General features: G+C 39.4%; 1 protein-coding gene across 3 annotated transcripts in view; it reads right to left on the reverse strand.

Moving 5' to 3' along the window:
* Nucleotides 1-22,379, reverse strand: part of vta1 (vesicle (multivesicular body) trafficking 1) — a 64,231-nt gene that overhangs the window by 3,561 nt on the left and 38,291 nt on the right. Inside the window, exons 6-7 of one of the 3 annotated variants that reach the window (XM_051408819.1) lie at nt 16,976-17,227; nt 12,827-12,901 (exon numbers count right to left, since the gene is read on the reverse strand). In XM_051408819.1, the coding sequence (XP_051264779.1) occupies nt 12,827-12,901; nt 16,976-17,227 (327 nt within the window). Of the gene's footprint in view, nt 1-12,826; nt 12,905-16,975; nt 17,228-22,379 lie in introns of all 3 variants that reach the window. The other 2 variants (XM_051408818.1, XM_051408820.1) reach the window with 2 other exon arrangements.

The following is a 22,379-nucleotide window of genomic DNA, read 5'->3' on the forward strand; positions in this document are numbered from 1 at the left end:
ATGAGATTATCACTTAAGTTCCTACAGTAACCGATTAATGGTATCAATACGAGAAGTTGCATCAAAAAAGTCCTAATGATACTCAGGAAAAAGACCGCCTTACAGTCTTCTGGTTCAAAGTTCAATCCCGCTTAAACACTTGAAGGTCCATTATGACCTGCGTCATGGAAAGTCATCTTCACCCATAATCAGCTGTCAGCACTCGGGGGAACGTGGGTAATTTATGATGGAGGAGTACCTTGCTGCAAAGCTCAGAGGTCTCTGTCATCTGAACCGTTTAAAAGAAAGACTGGTCTGTAATCTGCGTGGTGATGGGAGCTGTCAGTGAGGACGGGACAGTACATGTGTGTGTGAGTGTGTGTGTGTGTGTTTCCCTTTGATCAACTCATTACTGTTGTATTTAATAAAGCGAGAGCAGTGCTGTCCTGTAACCTCTGAGACAAACCACTCCCTGTGAGCTCATCAGGTCCACCACATGTCTCCATCGCTCCCTCCCTCCCTGCAAACTGTAGATTAACATCTCAAGTATGAAATGGATGTTGTCCTAAAGAAAAATCTAATGATTTAACAATGACAGACAAGCCGAGCTCTTCCTCTCCGTCCTCGGCTTAATATTTATCCGAAAACAGTCAAGAATGAGTCTGATTTAGCACGCAGTAAATGTTATTAGCTTAGCAAAAGGTTTTATTTCACATGCTTGGTCGGCTGATGATTGATGCTCTACGATCCATGAAAAACTCAAAATGAAGCACTGGTTACTAGTCCAAGTGTATCAGTGGATCTGCTTGCCTGAAGTCAATTTTTACTTTTACACTTTTTACGTTATCTAATAACAAAAACTCTCTTAGCTGCCATGCAAAGAGAAGCTGTTGGCTCTTGTTATTGCACTCCATTGATGGTTTTCGGAAACTTGACGTGCCTTTGAATAACAACAGTTTTATCCGTCTTGCTCTCAAACTGTGCAAAACATTGCTCCGCCCAACAGAGTTGAGAAGGAGGCGAGAACTTTACCTTTGATCATCTCTCTGTTCTTTATTTTGGAATCTATAAAAAAATTTTCCCCACACATCCAGTTTAATGTTTTTTTTGTGGGGGATAAAATGGGCAAGCCGAGCAGAGGATTTTGGAATGACTGGAAAGATGCGGGCTCCTCCTTGATCCCTTGTTCAAAATAAATCAGGAAATCAATAAAGGACTGTATGCTGGCGAGCTAGACAGCCTTTTCAAATGGAGTTAGGTGAGGATATTCACAATTAACACACTTCACAATAATCATGATATTAGAAATTCACCATGATACATTTATCTGAGTGTTTTCTATCGTAATAATACTGTATACTGTCCCATCCCTTTACGTGGCCCGGGCAGTCCTTATTGTTGAGCCTGGTTTGCTGTTGTGCAGTGACTGTATTTGAAATTGACCATCTGCAGACACAAGATACTTTAACATCCACCTGATTGCATTTGTTCAAGTGCAATTTTTATATCAATTAATAACCAACTTACGATACACTGGTTACTTTATGTTGTCTTTACATTCATATTCTAATGCATGTATCATGGGATTGTCTTGTTAGAGTATCGGAGAGGTTTGTTGTCTAGCTCCTCAGTCAGTTTTGATATTCAGAACATAATAACTGCTGACTAAGAAGGTCACAGATAAGTCTTAAACCTGCTGACATGACAGGAGAGCGAAAATGTCGAATCTGTTTGATTTTTAGAACGAAAGTGCTTTCGGTTCCTAGATGGTTTGTCACACAGAAACATCTGGGAGGTTGTCCTTGGGAACTGTTTGGGAAAGGGCATGCACATGCAGGGGAATGGATGAACCACCTGTCTATCGTCGTCTTTCAGGGTCAAACTTCAATCAATCAGATCAACGAACCATATAACGTAGTCAAACTCTAACGGTCAGTTGGAAGAGAACAAAAACATCTTTTACAAAATCCAATGTTCGTTGGTCTTCTTTCAATGAAGAAATACTCTCCGGATCTGATATAACTGATGCTAGCAGCTTCTATGCTAACCCTTTTAGGAGCTGTTTTTTAAAACAACAGTTGCTAGTAGTTCCTTAAAGGTTTGTCCAAACCACTGTGGTTGAACGCATAGCTTGAAATCTGGTAAGATGGATTCATGCATGATTTTGTGCAAATGCAGCTGCCACGCAAGGTAAAAGCAGAGCAGTAACAGATAAAAATCGACTCCCCGGAGGAAAAACTATGCACCAGAAACTATGAAGTCTGCAGGTTCGAACTGACAAACTGATGCTTTCACTCGTAGAGACAAAGAAGAAACGTGGAGGTGATTGAGAGAGTTTGTGCAGGAGACGTAGACACAGTTGGACCGAGCAGAAAATGATCACTGTCTTTATGTGTGTGAGATCTCAAAATCTGGCTTCACTTAGTAAAAGCCTCCCTGGGTGAATATTTCTTTTCTTTTACATACAGAATCAGATAAAACTTGACTTACACTGCCAGAGAACATCCAGTACAACAATACAATTAAAACAACCAGACAAGCCAGACGTTGAAGCCAATTCAATAGTTCTGTTTGCTTTGCTTCACAGTGTTACATCACTGTACACTATCACATCACTTTGTTTAGTGATTAATTATTGATTAGCTCCATGTAGGTACGATTTTCTGTCTCTGTTATGTCCCAAGCAACAACCTTTGTAACAAAGGATTTCTTAAATTGTTTTTTATTTTACTCTGTGTTTCTGCAGCTTGTTACACTCACAGCCCTCCACCCTTCAGAGTCCCTGGAGGACGGCACTTGAGCCTGGAGGAACCACAACATCTTATAGTGGGTGTAACACTATAGAGTACATACGCCCTCCTTCACATACAGGACTCCAGTGTATATGTACTATAGGAATGCAGTCATCATGGTAAAGCCCCTCAAAGATCCATCCTGTAGAAGTCTGTTTCAAATGACTGTCTGAGGTTTCTCTTCTCCTCTCAATTATTAGTTTTTCTATCCCTCCATCATCCCCCTTTCTCTGGTTTCCTCTCTAAGAACTCTGACTGTGGTATCAGACAATGTCAGTGTCACCTCAACAAACAACAACAAAACCCCTTTTATTAGTTTCTTTCACATTTCTCTCTTCCACACCAATTTATCCTTCCTTTACATTCTACCCACAATCTCTCTTTTTTGTCACACAGCTCTGCTCTATTACCTTGTCCTCCACCTTAACTTTTAATTCCATTCACGCAGTGGGTGCTTTATTGGCGTGTCTGTCAATAGGCATTTTTTGCTAAACCAGTAGAAACTCTAACAAAGAAATCTGGCTTTGGTAATAATGAAAATGCTGAACGGTGCTCTGCCTAGAGTCGCTCCGCCAGGATTAATAAAAGTTTTCTGGAAACGGAGGTCTTTTTGAAAAAGGTGGTGATACTGTGGATATTTGCTTATTTTGATTATTAATGTTTTTAAATGATGACAAATTCAATGCAATTCTCTGCACCCTGGAAAACCTGGATATTTAGAGACTAATTTTCCAGTCATAGAAACACCAGAATTTTTTTTTAAATCACCAAATATCCTGAAAATAATTTATGTTGACCTGGATATTTAAAATTATAATTTAGCCCCTAACTCAGATAAAGTATTACCAGACGCAAAGCAGATTTGCAGCAATCTTTTCAGCATCAAGTCTAAATTTTCCGTAGCCATGAACGTAATTATCATGGAAGCCCTGTGGAAATGGTCTAGCCAGTCAAATCTACATGCATACAGCTTATTAATGACCACATTTGTTGTTGTGGTTGTTAAATATATACACAGCGATGGTCATTGTATGTGCAATGACAAACACTGAAAACACTTTCACTTTCTAGAAGATGATTTTTCTGTAAAATCAGGTCAATTCTACTTGATTTGAACTAGAAGAATTAGAGTAAAACTGTAGTAAACTGTAGTCAATCTGCCGGAGACCACAGCGGAAATTTTATTTTTGTTTTTTGAAACTTTGAAAACTTTCCTCCGTTTCTCCTCTGTATCTTAATTCCTTGCGTTCCTCCTCAACCCCCCCTTACTTCTCTCTCATTCTCTTCCCCTCTCTCAATCCGTCCTCCTCTCCCCAGAGGGCTGTCTTTAACTCGAACCATACCATCGCGGCCCTCCATCCCACCTCTACGGTCTGGCCTAGTGTGGGACACGCTCTCCATGTCAAACACATTCGTTCGTACAGCTGTTTCCAAGCCATGAAATGACTGACAGCACAAAATTAAACATATTACTAAGAATAATATTCAACAACTCGGCTTCACAACTGACAAAAGCAGAACAGGTTTACAGTAGATCCTCTATGTTTCAGAGGGACTGTGTCCGAACGTAGCTTGCATCTCTTAACAGCTACTAACGCAACAATTCTCATTTTAAAGGCTGTTTCCAGAAACTTCCTTAAAAAATCTCCCCAACTAAAACTGTTCTGTAGATGTTAAGCGCCACAAATATGGCTGAATAAACATAAAGCATCTTCATGGCTCAATAAAAGAAGCTGTAACTGAGAAAATGTTTTCTGTATTTGGGTGAAGCAAAAATGTAAGATTGATGGGGATTTTTGTTTTTTAAACAATGTCAAACATTCGTCACATTTTCAAACTTTTGGAGTTGAATAGAATTTGTTTTACAGTGGATTGACAGTTGTTTTTTGTTATTCTTAAAAAGGTCCAGTGTGTGGATCTATCGTCAGAAATGGAATATAATATTTGTAGGTATGTTTTCAAAAGTTCATAAATTTATGGTGGTGAATTTTAATTATTGTGATTATTGTGAATTGTGATAATGGTGAATATCCTCATATATGCAATGATGATGCATACATATATGTGTTTCTTAACTAAATGTAAGCTAAAGTGATTTTAGTGCCATTTTAAGAGTATGCTAGTTGATGGGTAGTTTCCACCAAACTATCACTTGGATTTGGTTTTGGTTTGTTCACTGGTTAAACTGTGAAGTCACTGGTGTATTTTGGGCAGTGCCAACCAAAGCAGGCAGGGTTCAAAACTTTCCTTCCACACAACAGAAGAGATAAATCTAAAGATCAACACAACCAGTGTTTCTCTCAGAGTTAATGTCTAGCACATGAAATAATAACGACACCAAAGTATTCCTCTACTTTAATGTTAACATGGTGGACCTCATAAAGGATCCCTGGAGGTCTCTGGACACAAGTTTGAGAAGCAGCGCAGACTGAAGGACCAGAGCAACAGATAATGTCTCTCTTGGCTTAGTAACGCTCATAAAACACGGTCCTCTGCTCTTAAAAATGTCTTGGAGAAGAAAAGAAAAAAGACTGATTGAATAATGTTGCACCATAAGGCCCTTAATCCCCTTGGCTGATTTCTCTTCTAGTCCAAAAAGCTGGGAAAAGGCTCGCAAATATGCTGACTGCATACTCCCAAGGATGGGAAGAGGTTGAGAGGAGGAGGAGGGAAAATAGAGGAAAAATGAAGAGAGAAAAGTCAGCGAAGAGATGGGAGACAGCCAGGAACCACAGTGCTCCACGAGGACAGAGTTTGGAGAGGGGCGGCATTACAAAAAGGTGCTAATGATAAAAAATGACCTGAACAATCATTTTCTAAAGACCACATCATCATTTAAGAAAGACAGAATAAAACCGAGTTGCCAGCTTTTCGAAAAGAGAAATCAATCAAGTCTCAGCAGAGTGCAAATAGCAAAGCATAATGAAAGTATCACATTTGTACTCAGTATCACTAAATTTACTGTGTTTTATCTATAACTTCAAAGACCAACTCCTCTCCTCAGCCGTCAACCTTTACGTGTTTTCAGCTCACTGCAAAGCTGTGCACTTTTATGCATAGTAAGGGTGACACGATTGATCGGCCAGTTGATATTCACTCTAAATAGTTTGATCTGTGGTAAGTGCCAATTAGAAGAAAGTTATATTTAATCTTTGACCATATATATATATACATAGCGACTTATTTTAGCATTTTGCAGAGAAACACAGAGAGAGAGACGTTATCGAGTGGACCCAGTGGATATTTTACAAGGTAAAGCAACAGTTTGGTTTTTCGATAGGCGTCATCAATAACAAGCCTCCTCCACACACGGCTCACCTGCTGTTGTGAAAAAAGAATTGCGGGTGAAATAGTCCAGAAAGTGAGTTATGTTTCTTGGGTGACTTTATAAAAATGTACTGCCCCAATTCCGTTGTTTTACCCTCCCCTTCTGAGCACAGAGGAGAAACTACAGTGGCCACAAAACGTGTGAAAAATGCCCCTATCTAGAGCCAGTGTCTGGTTTCTCTCTTCTGGACTACTGTAGAAACATGGCGGAATCAATGGAGGCTGAACCGCGGCATCTGTAGATATAAACACTCTAAGGTAACAAAAACGATTCCTATATTCAGGTGATTATACAGTAATGAAGACACAACTTTAAATATTATATTCCATTTCTGCCAATAGAACATCCAGACTCTTACCCACTGGACCTTTAATCCTTAATATACAACATTGTTAGGAATAGTTCAATAAATAAGGCTGCACGATAAACAGAAGGCTTCAAATTCACTTTGTGATCGCTGGCCCCAAAAACCCTTAATGTGGGCAGAACAGCTAGTGCTATGAAAACTGATATCAATATGAACATGTCAGTGTCATTCTCATTTCCAAAAGAACAACAATCCAGGTACAATACATGGCAGAGCATACAAATTAAACCTCAATAATTTGGTATTTCCCATACCTTCAAAGCAACAATATAATAAAGGCTTAAAAACTTTGTGCCCAGATTTATCTCAGGGGCCTACTGTTCGACAATAGTGGTTGAAATTCAGGTATATTCTCCCTTTGATTGAGGGTTCAAGATTAATGGTGCATTAAGTACAAAAGTATTTTCTGTTGCTCTGCATTGTGTCACGTGTCTAACAAAACAGAACGAGAAAGGAGAGTAGCTGAAAGAGGACTGCTGACTGAATGAATAAAAAAGTTCCATACCAGCGCTCATGAATAGAAAACGCATGAGCTGCTGAGCAGAAAACACATGCTTACTGGGTAATTTGCCTCTTCTTTTCAAGCTGCTTGACATGTTTTAATGGAGTGCTGCAAGCAACATTTTCTGTCATTTATCTGCACGGACTGAGGCTTAATGTATTTCTCAAATAGGCTTCTTTCATTTTAATTGTAACGGTGATCGGACAAAAGTGTAATTGCCTGAGACGCACAGTTTAGCGGGCACGCCTGATTTCGCTCTGTGAGGAAAAAAAGTGCAGTGTTGAAAAGAAAAAAATACTTTTCCTCTTTCAATGACTTGGCAGTTAAGTGTGAACCAAAGAGCTTGAATTATTCATTTCACCTATTTATCCAGTTAAGGGTTCTGCTGAGTGAGCATACTTGTTTGTAGAAATATAAAGCCCTTCAAAAAGCTGTTTCTACATGTATCTCAAATCCTAAAGTATGGGCAATATTCAGCTAAAGAACTGTAATATGATTTCATTATAATTTATCCATAACAGGCTGACTCAGCAACATGCTCATCTTTATTGAAAACGTTTTAATTTACTTTAAAACAGTTACATATAATTATGGTAAATTTACACAGTGCTCCACACACACAGATGACGGCAGGTTTGTGTGTCTGGAGCAGTTTTAGGGTTCAACGTCTAGTTTAAGGACACTGATATACAGGAGACGAGGATCAAACCTGCAATTAATGGACGACCTACACGACCACCTGAGCCACGGCTGACGGCAGTCGTGGTTTCAAGAGTCTTCATGTAGTTAGTCACAAGGTTGCCATAAACTTTAACCTTTCTTAAATATAGGGCTGGGTATCGTTAAAATAAATTTGATAGCAATACTGATACCTTGACTACGATTTTATAAAATGATATATATTTTTTCACTATGGTGCAATTACTCACCCTAAAGGAGGAAGCCTGGGTAATTAGACTAAAACGAAGAAACTGTACAGTACTGGACTATATAAAAACTGTCAAAGGAACATTAATAACAAACAGAATGGCAGCAATATGTCTAGCCTCATTCAAAAAAGAAGAAAAAGGGAATGACTGTGTTGGGAAATAGTGGCAGAGCGACACGTTTTACGGTCTCTGTGCTAAAGACATTTTTTGATACTTGGTAGTATTGACGGAATTCGGTCACCATCATCGAAGGTCAGTACCCAGCCTTACTTAAATATAATTGAAAGGAGAAATCTGCTTTCTTAAATATGCTTTAAATGCTTCAGGTATTAAGAAAAACCTTTTTAAAAACCTCTGATTGGTGGTCGGACAGACTTTCATGCAAGAGACAGAGGTCACATCCTGACGTGCAACAAGGGTCCTGTCTAGTCTCCAATTGGGGACAATTCAATAACATGAACCTGAAGACAATGTTCTTTTTTTATTCTTTTTCTGGTGTTGTGAAAGCCAATTAAACAGCTGTGAGTGGCAGCAACACATCTGTCCTACACTAGAAGTAGCAGAAACAAATAAATGTCTAAAGGGCAGCACACTCACAACGTCATGACATGCTTCAACTTGTCAGGATACACTATTGTTTTATGTCCCTGTCTGTATGAGCGCATCAGCACAATTTGATCACATTTGCTCCGTGAATCAGCTCATGTAAGTAGTAGTACGTACTTGTTGCTTGTCTTTCTACTTTTCCTACCTAGAATTAGGGTTGTTCTGATACCAGATACCAGTACTGGAAATGCCTCAGATAAAGCCGGTTACAGGTACAGATCGGTTATCAGCGAGTACAATTCAAGTCAATGTACTGATCCAATATCATAATTTATTAGTCCCAAAATGGTACCCTGCTGCTACCCAGCAGCTTCCCATAAGACAGGATGTTAACAAATTATAATATAATATCAATTGGTACTCGTATCGGCAAGTTCGATATCGGGAAGGGAAAAATAATATCAGAAAGTCTCCACCTAGGATTATCTTGCAGATCTAGCCTCTACACAGGCAACTTTCAAGTCACAAGTCTGCTTTCCTAACATTTAGGATTTCTGCTGAAGCAACCTTTCATGGGCATACACTGCAGATGATTTACCAGGTTTCCAGCAGTTTTTGTCATGAACCTGTGCATGAGAAACACTTTAGGCAGAGAAAGAATGGCTGTAGCAGCAGGATGAAAGAAATCAGTGCTCATACCGGTGGGTCCCTGTATCAACAACAATTAAATGTAACAGAGAAACTAAATGTACAATGACAGTAACTTGTTTTCTCCCAATAACCTGGCAGTCGTTGAAGGAGAGTGAATTATGGGAAAAAGATGGAGCTTCGTGTTCAGACTATAAGCTCTCCACCACTCCCTCTCATTCTCACTCTCTCTGTGGCTAACCGCTACCAGCTAATGATAGTCTAGACAGCGGTGAAGTGGCGGTGGTGTGGTTGAAATGATAGGTTAGATGGCAGACATATGACTGGTGCAGGGACCAATCATACAGCGACCATCACCGTCACCACCGTCTCCTGCAGTGTCCCTTCTTCAGTGGTTAGTCAGCAGCTATATTATATATATTTACATCTTCTGGTGTTCAGAAGAGGAGAGAGAGGAGTGCTATTTTTATGAGGACTCCTGTTGCATCAATGTTATCATCCCTCCATCTCTTCCAAACCTTTTCTCAGGCTCACTGTGGAACATCGGAAGCCTTCAGCTCTCCTATAGAGAATGTGAAGGTGGCTTGCTATTACACTGCTTTTAACATACAGTACACAGGAATCTGACTATACTGTGATAAAAATCCCAAGTTTAAGTATTTGCTTGTGTCTTTGTTAATTGTTTTTGTGTATTTATGAATATGGTACTTTATGTTGTTTAACAAGGGTTGATAAAGAATTTCGCTCAGTATTGATTGATCCTTTTATGGTGCTGCTACTTACAGTATTTGGTACTTTAGTGCTACTTATTCACCATGGGCCATTTTGTACAACATAGCCCACTATTTGTGTTGGTCATATTGTAAAATTACTTTTTAGAAATAGCACAAGTCGCTGGCTTGTTATTTTATGTTTTTTTAAATCTTTTTTTATATTTTACATAGTCTTGTAAGACAAACAAGACAGACGTGTGACAAGAGACCAGAAGCACCACTCTGTAACATCACTCTCGTTTGTGTAAAAAAAAAGAGATCCATCTGCATCAAGTACATTTCCGTAGGCTGAATCTGTCATATCAATCATATCAATAATTGAAGATGATTGACTTATCAGGACTTCCTGTTTTTGCACTGAGAAGCTCCTGAAAAATAAGGTGTAAAAGTCAATAGCTGTTATTTTACTGTGTCAGCTACAGACGAGTGACAAATTAAAGGAAAAGCCTCAACAAATGAGTGGAGAAACATAATGAATGCAGATGCTTCCACACAGGTGCACTGCATGGTACAATTAAGCAATTCACATCCAATCACGCTGTGTGGTATGGATAAAAACGCTGAGCAGGCCAAGTTGATTCTGATTTGGTCATTGGGATATTATAGTAGGGTTGCAGTGCATAAACCCCTCATTACAAAGATTACACATTTGAGTTAAGTGAAAACGATATAGGTTCTGGGTATTTTAAATGGATAAAAGGACTGGATTCTTTATGCCACTTCTGTGCCTGACCTCCTGCCAATGGACCACTCACCCCAACCACTCACAGCGTGGAATTAAACACATTATCTTGAATGGGCGTGATCAGCTGCGCCTGAAGGATTTTGGCCCTTAGTGCGCTCCACCACCACCATCAAAACAACAAATTAGGAATATCTTTATGTTGGTTTCTCCCTATTATGTCACCCGCCTATACATTTGATCAACATTTGATATATTCTGCTGTTTGGCTAATGTGATGGTTTTAGGTGAAGGATGTGAAGACTCAGTAGGCTGACACTAAAAACTTCTTCCGCAATAAATAGCGATCTCAGCTAAATTGTTGTTTGTTAAGAATGATGGAGGCTGAATCTAATTAGATACGATAAGGGATTCAGAAGGACTTGATTCTGGATTCAGAGTTGAATAAATACTACTGAACCCTGACCCTACCACATTTTCATTTTCAACGGTTCCTCTTTACATACGTTATCCTTGTTCCAGCTTTAAAAAGATCAGAGTTGACCTACTGGGTGACTTTGAAAGACATCATCATAACTCATAACTTCAAAGTGGGCTTCAAAGATCAGTTGGGATAGACCAGACGTGTCTTTTCTACCAATTACTCGAAATACTGATCGTATGGAATGCAAAATACATAAACTGTGCAAGAAAATGTGTGGGAATGTAAAATAGATGTATACTGATGAATAGATGTGTACTACATGACAACAAGCAGAACTGTGACAGTAAAGTACCTCAGTGGAGTCGAACCCATACTTTTTCTCAGATTCTCAAGTTTTTGTTGTGATGACATCATCGAGAGGAAATAGCATGTCGAGTTTGTGCCACCATCTCATAATCCTGTTAGTGATGGAGAAATGTTCAAATGCAGGTTCTGCGTTTCAGATTTCACGCTAAAATACTTTTATGAGACAGCTGAAAGCCTGTGGCTAAACCTGCCACCATTTCAGCACAGTTAATGTCTCGCTCTCAATCTGCCTTAAGTCTTAACACACAGCAGATTTTAAACTACCCGTGACAAGTACCAAATATATACGTCCTACATTCTTCCACGACAGTAAATGTCTCATTAGGAGCCGGCCTGACGGCTCAGTGTTTCCATTAGGAGTAACTTTATCACTGGTTTATAGTGACAAAGAACACGAGGCTCAATATAGACCTTTAGTAAGAAGACAGGAAATAGGGAAGAAGTGAAAATTGTGAAAATATAATAACATTTTCTGCTTTTCATTAACTTCATCTCATTACAGCTTCTCAGAACCTGAATCTCTTTTCTTATTCACACTTCAAATGATTTTGTCAGACTCACTTTAAAGGTCGTATCTGATTGACACTTCATCTAGTTTCTTTTTTACTTATTTATATATCATTTGGGGAATTATTTATTTTTCAGCGATGGCTGAGTCCTGGTGATTGTCGTTTTATTCTGCTAATTTAGCGGCCTGCCTCCAAAGAGTGTGAGCCACTGCCTAGCAACACTCTCGTTTCACGAGCTAACCCAGGAGCACAAAGCTTTAAAAATACAGAACCAGACGAGTGGTTTGTAAGTTGGTTGTTCAGCTGACGATGGCCAGTTGGAAACATTTTAACATAACGTCCGGTAATTAGAACATGAAGGTAGATAAACATAAAGAAGTCTTTGCATTTATACATACGGACGTTCCCAGTGAACATAGACAATGTGCATTTTCATCTTTACAACATGTATAGTAGTACATGGTAACATGTAAAAACAAGGTAGTGTAACAAAAGCACAAATAGAAATAGTGACAAAAATAAAAGAAGTTTAATGCAGGTTAATAAAGACTTTAAGCTGGATTTAAAAGGAGCTACAGTTTGGGATGAGTTTAACAAATGCATTCCAACTGTGCACAGCTTCATGTTTTTTTGGTTTTACTATAGTTACAGACAGCAGACCACAGAGATGTGTTAAATGCATTTTGGCCCTAAACTACGGGGGCATTTTTGACAAGCAGCAGTATTTTAAAGACAAATCTATACCACCAGTTCTCTATACCACAGAGATCTGGTGATGTAAATCAACCCGCTCTTAGTTTCTGTTAAAACTCCAGCAGCTGCTATCTGACGGAGCTCAAACTCTCTGATCACGTTTGGGGAATTAAACAGAAAGACAGCTGGAAAGAGAGAGAGGAAAAGGACTCCTGTGTGAGTAAACGTGTGTGGTGCCCATGTGATGGATCTGTATGTGGTTTGTATTTAGTGTGTGTGTGTTCTTACCCTGCTGCTGGGCGTTGAGCAGTGTGGGGTCAACAGTGGGCACTGATCGGGGAAGAGGCACTGGTTTTGCTGCTTCTGCTGGTCAACAAAAACACTTCAAATTAATTCTTAAGTCTGTATAATGAGTCTTTTTCTTAGTAAATCTGGTCCTTTGACTTTTAATTTGGAGGGCTTGATCTACAGATCTTACAGATCTATTAACCTGTGTGCCTGAAGCATAAAATATACTTGTGAGTGTACAGAAAATGACAATATTGACAACTGACTACTCATTAGTTGGACATTACTATTTTTTTATGTTCGGTCAGTGTACTATTTTGGTCATGTAGATTTTCCTTTTAGATAAAATCCAAGCTGCCACGTGGATTTTACGAAATGGTTGCACAGTTATGGTACCGGTACTTGGAGCGGCCATAAAGGATAAAAGACTTTATATTACACATCATTTTTCAGTGTTATTGAATGTACCGTTACCAAATAAGTCCTAATCTGCTAAAAAATGCTTCCATAATAGAAAATAAAAGGGAAAGTCAGCTCACATTACATTGTACCATTCATCATTTCCTCATATTTGAACTGTCATGTTTTGATTTGCTTAAATGTTCATTGTTTTATGTTGAGGATGACCTGACTGTAACCATGTGAAATGCGGTGTGAAAACCTGTTCAGTTTTTGAGAAACTGATGAATGCTATAATGTCATTTGAGCTGACTTTCCCTTTATTTTCTTAATTTAATCACAGTGAGGTTTATGCGGATGACAGGACTCCTATCTTCAATTAAACACATCTAAAACCAAAGACACAATCATTGAGTTTAGAAAAAATGCCCGCACACATAGTCGCATCCATCAAGGGTCAGACAGTGGAATGTATGCACTCTTACAATAATCAATGACTCATAACTGATCTTTGGGGAAAACTGTTAAGCTCTTATTGAATCAATTTTATATTTTTCTTGGCGCATGGGTCTAAAACCTCTCTCTGAGAAACAGAAACTCCCTCAGTCAATGATGTTGTTAAATGGTCTAGAAGGCTGATTGGTGAGTCACAGTGTAACAGTTACAGCGGATTACCAGCTCGATTTTAAATGACGACTCCCACCCTTTGCACTGTGAATTTCAGCTTCTTCCTTCTGGACAGGGGATTGTAGTCCCAAGATGTGGAACAAAGCGTAAAAATTTTTTTTTTTTTTTTTTTTATTGGTTATTATTAAGTGTTTTTTTTTGTTTTGGCGCCCTTTTTTTTTTTTTTTTTTTTTGTATCATGTTTGTCTGAGCTGCTTTTTGTTTTTATATTTTTGAATGCCTCGTCTTTTACTGCAAACCAAATCTACCTATGGGTAGAAATACAGTAACCTTGAACCTTGTCTAAATCAGAGTAGGGTTCCAAAGACATTTTAGCCAGGGTTAAAGCTGCACTGGAACACTGGCAACGCTACATTTGACACTCTTGTTTTGAAAATTACCCCATTTTGTCTCAGAATATGAAAAAAACTTTCCAAAATCTTTCTTCATTTATTTTCTTCTATTTTTTTTGGTTATACAAAATAAAAGATGAAAATCAAAACCATGGTTTGAAATTTCACTCATCCCTGTTTGAAAAATGTCTTGTAATTCTATTTTAACACTGACCTTGTACAAACAGCAGAGCTAGGTTTTTGTGTCTGTCACTTGCAGGAGGATTCAAACTAGGATTTTATGGTCATTTTAAACCACCAAAGACATTCATAATAATTTCTTATATTGTTGCGTCAGTTGAACAGACTGCTGGAAGATGCTTCACCTCTGAAACGCTTCCAGTGCACATGAGGACAACCATAACTGTTGATTTGAGGTTTTTCTGCTCCAAGAAGACACTTTTCTTGTAGTTTACTGTAAATGAGGTTCTCCTCCAGTGAGACACCTCAGAATAACTTCCAGAAAATCAAAGAAAGAAATGGAAACAGAATCCCTCAGAATATGTAAAACAAAAAGGTTGAACTCAGATGTTTGTGCTTCAACCAGATGTATATTAACACACTCATTTATTATTCAAAGTACAAACCAATCAATTCCCAGATTTTTAAAGAGAGTTAGGAAATTTAAATCAACCACATGTGCGAAAACATTCCTTTTCTGTTTCCCACACACTGAAGCCAGCAGATATCGCTGTGATCAATAACAGCCGCTCACTATCAGGAGGTGAACACACACAGCTCGTCCGTCAGCGACTGGGCGAGCACCAAAGTCAACTTCTGTCGCTCTTTTCATTCAATCACTTCTTTCCAACAGCAGGAACAAGTGTTTGTGTTTACTGTTGCTAGCTCTTTGTGCGGACTCTTGTGGTTCTTATCGATCCTGGTAGAGCCTCCTGCCATGGTCCTGCTAGATTGCCATTGCCAATACTGTTGTTGCTGTACACCTGTCTGTCTGTCTGTCTGTCTGTCTCTCTCTCTCTCTCTCTCTGTCTCTCTCTCTCTCTCACCCCAACTGGTCGAGACAGACGACCACCCACCCAGAGACGAAGGATCTGTCCTAGGTTTCTGCCTTTTAACAGGCAGTTTTTCCTTGCCCTTGTCGACCAAGTGCTTGCTCATGGTGGTACTGTTGGGTCTCTGTAAATAATGTTATAAGGAGTTCGGTCTAGACCTGCTCTATTTGAAAAGTGTCCTGAGATAACTTCTGTTATGAATTGGTGCTATACAAATAAAATTGAATTGAATTGAATTGTGTAATCGATCACCTCAAATGACTTGATTTGTGTGTGTGTGTGTGTGTGTGTGTGTGTGTGTGTGTGTGTGTGTGTGTGTGTGTGTGTGTGTAAAGCATTCACACTTTGTCTGGTGCACCGTCCCTCGACATTGGAAACAAAAACTAAACTTCCTCTCACCCGTACACACACACACACACACACACTTGTGACTTGCAACAGTGCCTTGACAAAGTGAGTTACGTAAGCCTTTATCCTTTGCACTCAAGGGAACAATTAAGTCTTCTTGTGTGCACTGACACACAGTTCTTAAATCAATATCTTAATAACGGCCTCCCAATAATTACAATTATTGCTGAACTTTACACAAACTCCAATGTAGGAGTAAAATCTGACCACAGATAAGATCCTAATGTCCTCACTTTGGAGCGTTTCCCTCATCTTAACACACAAACACAGACAGCACTCATTGAAGAGTGTGTTAGGGAGTCTCTCAGGGAGGTGTATTATTGAATGCGGTGCCAGAATATTGTAAGGCTGTCACGTAGCGATATCTGGGGAAATTAGTAAGAAGGAAGGATTCCATGACAGATGATAAGAAAGGATGGCGAGTAAAAAATGAAAGACAATCAATAATGAGAGAATTATGGGACGCTGGAATCCCCGTTCCAGTAATGACAGCAATGTAATCACCACTATACTGTATCACCAGGTTTGATACAGCAGTATTGTGACTAATAGTTATCACTGACACACCCATTCCAGAGAGTTTCAGATGAAGTCCAGTAAATACATCACAGCTGGACTCGGACCTGCTTGGCTCCCTTTACTGAAGCATCGCTGAAGTCCATCCAATTAGGCCGACTTTGAACCACAGCATTGCTGTTGTCAACCAATCAGTGTCAGTTACTGTGTTACTGTAGGCATTCCTTTCATCTGTCTTCCTGAAAAAAATGAAACCTGTTCCTTAAGTCTTGGTAACTCGGTTGCATCCATATCCACCAATTCTCTCGTCACAAGATGTTTTTGTTAACATTTTTTTTGTTGTAATCTGTTAAAAAATATCGACACCGGCCAGTACGCTCTGTCACTTTCTATTCAAAATTCAAATGCGTGGGTTACTTTTGGAGTATAATTACCTGTTTCGAATTAATAAAGTGTTTTTTTGCAGCGCGGAGGTTGGCATGGTCCTGATTCCTTTGACAAAAATCCAATGGAATTTTTCAATTTTTCCAAGACTTGACGCATTGTAGACTACTTGTTTTGCTAGATGAAGTCAGAGGATTACTAAAGTTATTACAATTCATCCTGAGAGGAAAATGGAAGTCTGCACCATGTCTCATGGCAATCCATCCAGTAGTTGTCGAGATTTTCATTTGGACCAAACTGTCACTCAAAGAGTCCTAGAGCTAGTGTGGCTAAAACATCATCTAGATATAAAACGTCTGTCCGCTTCGTACCTGAGGGGGGAGGCAGCTCGGCTGGAGTGTTGGCCGGTGCGTGGGCCCCTGGTGGGATGTGGATGTTGTTGAAGTTGGTGGTGGGGGGACCCGATGGCCCTGATCCTGGGCTGGGAGTAAATCCGATCCCTGGGGCAGGACCCGGACTCAAGCTCTGGTCCTGGTCCCTAAAGGACTCAGAAGGCGCCCCGCCTCTGAAGGAACCCCCCTGGGTGAAACCTTGGCCTGAGAAACCTTCAGCTCCATACTCATCTACAAGAGAAACAGAAGGAGAGAGAACGAGAAGACAGTGTTAAAATTGAAACAGAAACAGAATTAAATCAACTAACAAATGAAAACAATGTCAGACGAAAGAAGTTAACACAAAATGTTAAGTCCAGTCACTTCCATTTTAATACTCATAGAACCCAAACTATCTGTATGAGCTGAAACTACTATATGTATACGTACTGTACTGTAGAATATCTACTGATATTATATCCGAGATGATGGACTCACTATTAACCAGGTTCTTCTGGTCAATCTTACTTTGACCTACTAGTGCAAGTGATGTATTATAGACAACAGGTAAAAAACAACATTACAGTCGATGCAACTCACACCTCTCAGATAAACCAAACAATGATGGCGTTTGCCCCCAAAGCACAGTGGTGATTCCTGATGAATTCCCCTAATTTACCCTTATTTTATACAGAGGTGTCGGTGCTTAAAAAGAAATCAGGTGCTTAGCTGTAGAAATTAAATTCAGCAGCTACAGAAGCATTCAACATATTGGTGGTGATTGGAAGAGCTTAAACCCCTTGGCCTCACTTGGTTTCAATCACACACGAAAAATGGTTTCTTCATCAAAAGCGCATCGGGTGATGGGGCAATCGAAAATGAGTTTAGGTGAAATGATTAGAATTCATGAGAATGAGATTAAACTGTGCTGCCAGAAAGACGTTCATAGATGTTCAATCAGAAATTGGTTTCAGATGAAAAAATGGGACCCGATGCAGCGACTTTCTCAGCATTTTAACTGTGTGCAGTCGGACTGCTGATGACCGTATCAGAGAAACATGGTTTCAAATGCTTTTATTATTATTCTTTTGCATCTGTTAGCAACATCTCTGACTTCTGGACATAAGAACATATTTGTTAATTGTTGATTACATTGCCCCAAACTTTGACTTTGCTGTTGATCTCATTAAGTACCATTTACTACAAATTCAAATTGAAAAAGGTCTTGAATGTGCGACATTAGAAACTAGTCGAATTTGGTCACTGATGTCAGATCTTTTAAAAGATAAGAAAGATGAACAGTATGAAGTCAAATAATTTCCAAAGTGGAAGAAGTTTCAGATTGATGTTTAAATTTAAATAGTCTGTAGCAAAGGTAACCATCCAATCACATTTCAGGAAGGTGAATTATCTAGTGCCTAGCAGCGTTATGCAGAACTTCTGCCAGCCCCTGAGCAAGGCACTGAACCCCTAATTGCTCGTTGGCACTCCATAATCTCTCCCCATTTGTATGTCTACAAGTCCTGTGTGTGATTAGGTTTCCAGCCGTTGTGTGATAAAGAAATGTATATCCTGTAGATTTTGGCAGTCACACATTATTTTTACGTGTTAATAGAAGAAAACAGATTTTAATATTTGGTGGTAGGGAGAGCTCAATGCATTGCAACTAAAGAATGTATGAAAAACAGATTCTCTAAATGTATCGGTGTTTTTTAATATTTGTTGTGTTTTGGTTTGGTTTGAAAAGCAAGACATATTACATATTGTTTATACTGTATACTACATTTAGTTTGTCATTCATATTGGTGAATTAGTTTCCTAATTGTTTTTTGTATTTTTGCATAGAAAGACAGAAATACAGAAAGAAAGAACACAGCATACGGAACACAGCAATGACTCAAACAAAGCAGGAAGACTTTAAAAAGGCTTACAAAAGAAAGAGGAAAAGAGCGAAAGAAATGGACTGTGGTGATCAGAACCTGAGCCTCACGCTGAAAACTTTGCCTCTCTCAGCAACCACACCTAACACAAAGACAACATTTCTTGACAGCCAAAGATGTTTTGACAGATTAAAAACGTTTGGCTGGATTTGCAGACACAGGCTGCATTTGACACCATGTTAAGCCCCAACCCTCTGTCATTACCGCATTACAGGCAGGAAGGCTGACGGGAATATTTTGTCTTAAACCGAAAGTTAAGTGAGCATTAACACTCACCATATAGTCACATCTGGGCACACACGCTACGACTACATTCTTTTACTGCTGAAGTGTTGTTAGTAAGACAGGGTGAGTACATTAGCAAACAGATCACAGCACATTAGAATGAATGTAATTATTATGAATCTGTTTGGGTGAGAGTGGAGGAGTAAACAATGAAGCTTACATTTGTATGTGTGCTGTATTAATACAGGCTAAAAAAATGTTTTGTTTTAAGTTATCATTTCTGTAACCATAACATAACCATCTATCAGCAGTCCTGAATCGGTGCATCAAGAGGAAGGTGAGCAGAGAGCCAAACTAAGAATTTGAGACTGACTAAATTATTTTAAGAATAAGAAGAATCCATCTTGCCAGCCTTTGCTATGCGCTGTCCAACCACAGTGGTTTGGACCAATCAGCGCCCTATGAGGAACTACTGACAGCTAAACCTAGACCTATGTGGTTTAATGCTAGGTGTGTGCAGTGCCGCATGTGAGAAGTCGCTTGAAAAACAACAATGCTGACTGCTACAGAGGTTAGCGTAGATGTTGCTAGGTTCAGTTCTATCAGAACTGGAGAGTATTTTTTTTGTTGAAAGTGGAGTAAAGAACGGCACTGAAGACTTTTCTTGATGGAAAAGATGTTTTCTCTCTTCTCCCAACTTCGGTAAGAGTTTGTCTATTTCCAAACGACAACTTTACAATGGTCCTGTGTGACAAGTCACTTACTTTCAGTTTCAATTATACATTTTATTAGATATCATAGAGGTATTTTCTTAATTTAGTAATTAAATTATAAGCTGTTCCTCCTCCATAAAGTCTGAGTTCGCAAAGTCGTATCAGATCATATTAGTTGAGAAAGTTCTTTTTCATACTTAATTGGTGATAATAACCATGCGGAGAATGGCAATAGACCCTGAAAGGGAATTTTCCCCACACCGCTATTAAGTTCCAAAGGGAAGGAGTGTGCCATGAATGAAATACAGCCTGAGAGTTTAGCTAATCTCCATCAGCTCTCTGCCAACACGAGCTGGGACCAGTAACAGACGTGGAAGTGGTTGGGCAATGTTACATTTGGACAGGGACAAGGGCACACACTTGCACGTATGAACACACAAACACATAAATAAGAATAAATGCATTCACAGAGGCATGGACGCAGACATTAAGAGGTAATTAATACCACATGTAAGGACAACTGGTCAACAGATGTTGCCTGTATCAGATTTTTTCCCCCACCATTGATTATTAATCGATTACTTCCATAAAATGTCAGAAAATGGTGAAAATGTTTATGCATGTTCAAAGTGACGTCCTGGCATGTTTTGTTTTGTCCACCATCCAAATATATTCAGTTTACGGACAAAGACAACTAAAGAAACCAGAAACTATTTACATTTGAGAACAAATCAATCATCAATCAAGAATTGATCAAAAAACATGTGCTATAATTTAGATTGTTGGAGAACAAGGTCTTAAAAGTTGTCTGTTGTCCCTTTTTGCCTTCTTCAGCCACACTTTAATCCATGAGTGCACATGTTAATGACTACCTTATTTCCAGTGGGTTAGATTTGTTCTCTCTGGGCCACATTACTCTAAACCCTTATTTAGACAGACAAGTTCATTAAGAATAACTAGGGAATATACCAGGAGCCGTGAATGCTGGTTGGAGATTCCCTCTTTGCAGTAAAAAAACAGAATTTGTTTATTTAAGGTTTTACTTGATTCCAAAAATGTTATTTGGTTGGTGTGACACCCAAAGTGGCTCACTTTTAAAAATGAGCAGACACGGCAGCCAGTTCAGACTGAAAGAAGTCTGCTTCCTGCTGTCCTGAAGAAGACAGCCTTGTTTACAGCAGCAGGGAGGATGATTCACAGTACAACTGCTTTGCTGCTGCACATTGAGCAGCTCCACTGGGACAATTAGTAGCAGAGTGTCTTGCCAAAGGGCACTTTTAACAATGTTTTCTGAGCTCAGGCTCATAGTTCTGTTCTTTCAGTCAGTCACAGTGTAGCCCAGTGTACCCCCACTGTAGCCTGCATCTCATTCTAGTCAGTGAACACATGCATTTGCACTGTGGGATAACTGCGCTGGCCCGTACTGCTTTGGTCCTGCGTGGTATCAGCAACCTGGGACGGTCTCCCACCACAAACCAACTTAGTGTCTTGTGACTGACGGCTCAATGTGTGCATCTGTGCTGGTAAACACAGATAAAAAGTCTGTCTGTGTTCAGCTCATGGGTCAACTGTTCAGTAGGGGTGTAAGAAAGTATCAATATACTCTGCACGAATCTGCTGATATGATCCGTATCACTAAACAAGGGTTGCTTTTAAATATGTTGCAATAAATGTAAGCAAGGTGATACATTGTGATTTGTAACATCCAACATCATAGCTCTGTTTTATTTACAGCAGTGCTATCTATTGGATGGGATACAGTGGTTTTTAGAATCGATACAATATCACAAAACAAAATACTGTGACATACAATATTTTTAGATATCTTCTTAAACCCTTATTGTTTGGTCCCAAAGGCTTTAACACTAAATGCACCAAGCCCTTTACATACGGTGCCATCTACTTGTTCAGTCAGTCACATGAGTTTTTAGAATATATCAAGCTTTACAGTGACTAAATTAAAATCTTTTTATGATACTTCTTGCATTCAAACCCATCTATCCACCATGTGTCTCACTGGATCTGACTGGGATCTGACGAGATTTCACAACACTTTCACTGAACACATCCTTTATGTTTTTACAACTCTGCACTGGAAGTCGTTTTCTCTCTCTGGCCCCCCACCCTCCTCTCCTCCCCTCCCCTGATCCATTCCTTTCCTCTTGCTAAACATGTCCCCCTCCCAGCCAATGGAAAGTCAGACTACAGCTGCTGTGAGACAATGGTCTTTCTGTAAGTACCACTGGTATATTTCTGTGTTGGTGAGTGTGTGTGCTAGTGTGAGACACTTTGTGTGTCTGTGTGTGTGTGTGTGTCAACCACAGTCATACTACCCTCCAGAGGTTAATTAACCTACTTAAACTGTTTCATATCATGGCAGTGTCCAGTGCCTGCTGTTACACAGCAGCAACCAGCTGACGGAGGCCTGTCCAACAGAACAGCGTGGTGCCGCCTAAATCAAATGTAAAGATGGACTTATGACCTGTGAAGAGCCAGAGGACTTCTGCATATTGAATACAGAAGCAG

Source organism: Dicentrarchus labrax, unplaced genomic scaffold, assembly GCF_905237075.1.
Source record: "Dicentrarchus labrax unplaced genomic scaffold, dlabrax2021, whole genome shotgun sequence".
Taxonomy (NCBI): Eukaryota; Metazoa; Chordata; class Actinopteri; family Moronidae; genus Dicentrarchus; species Dicentrarchus labrax.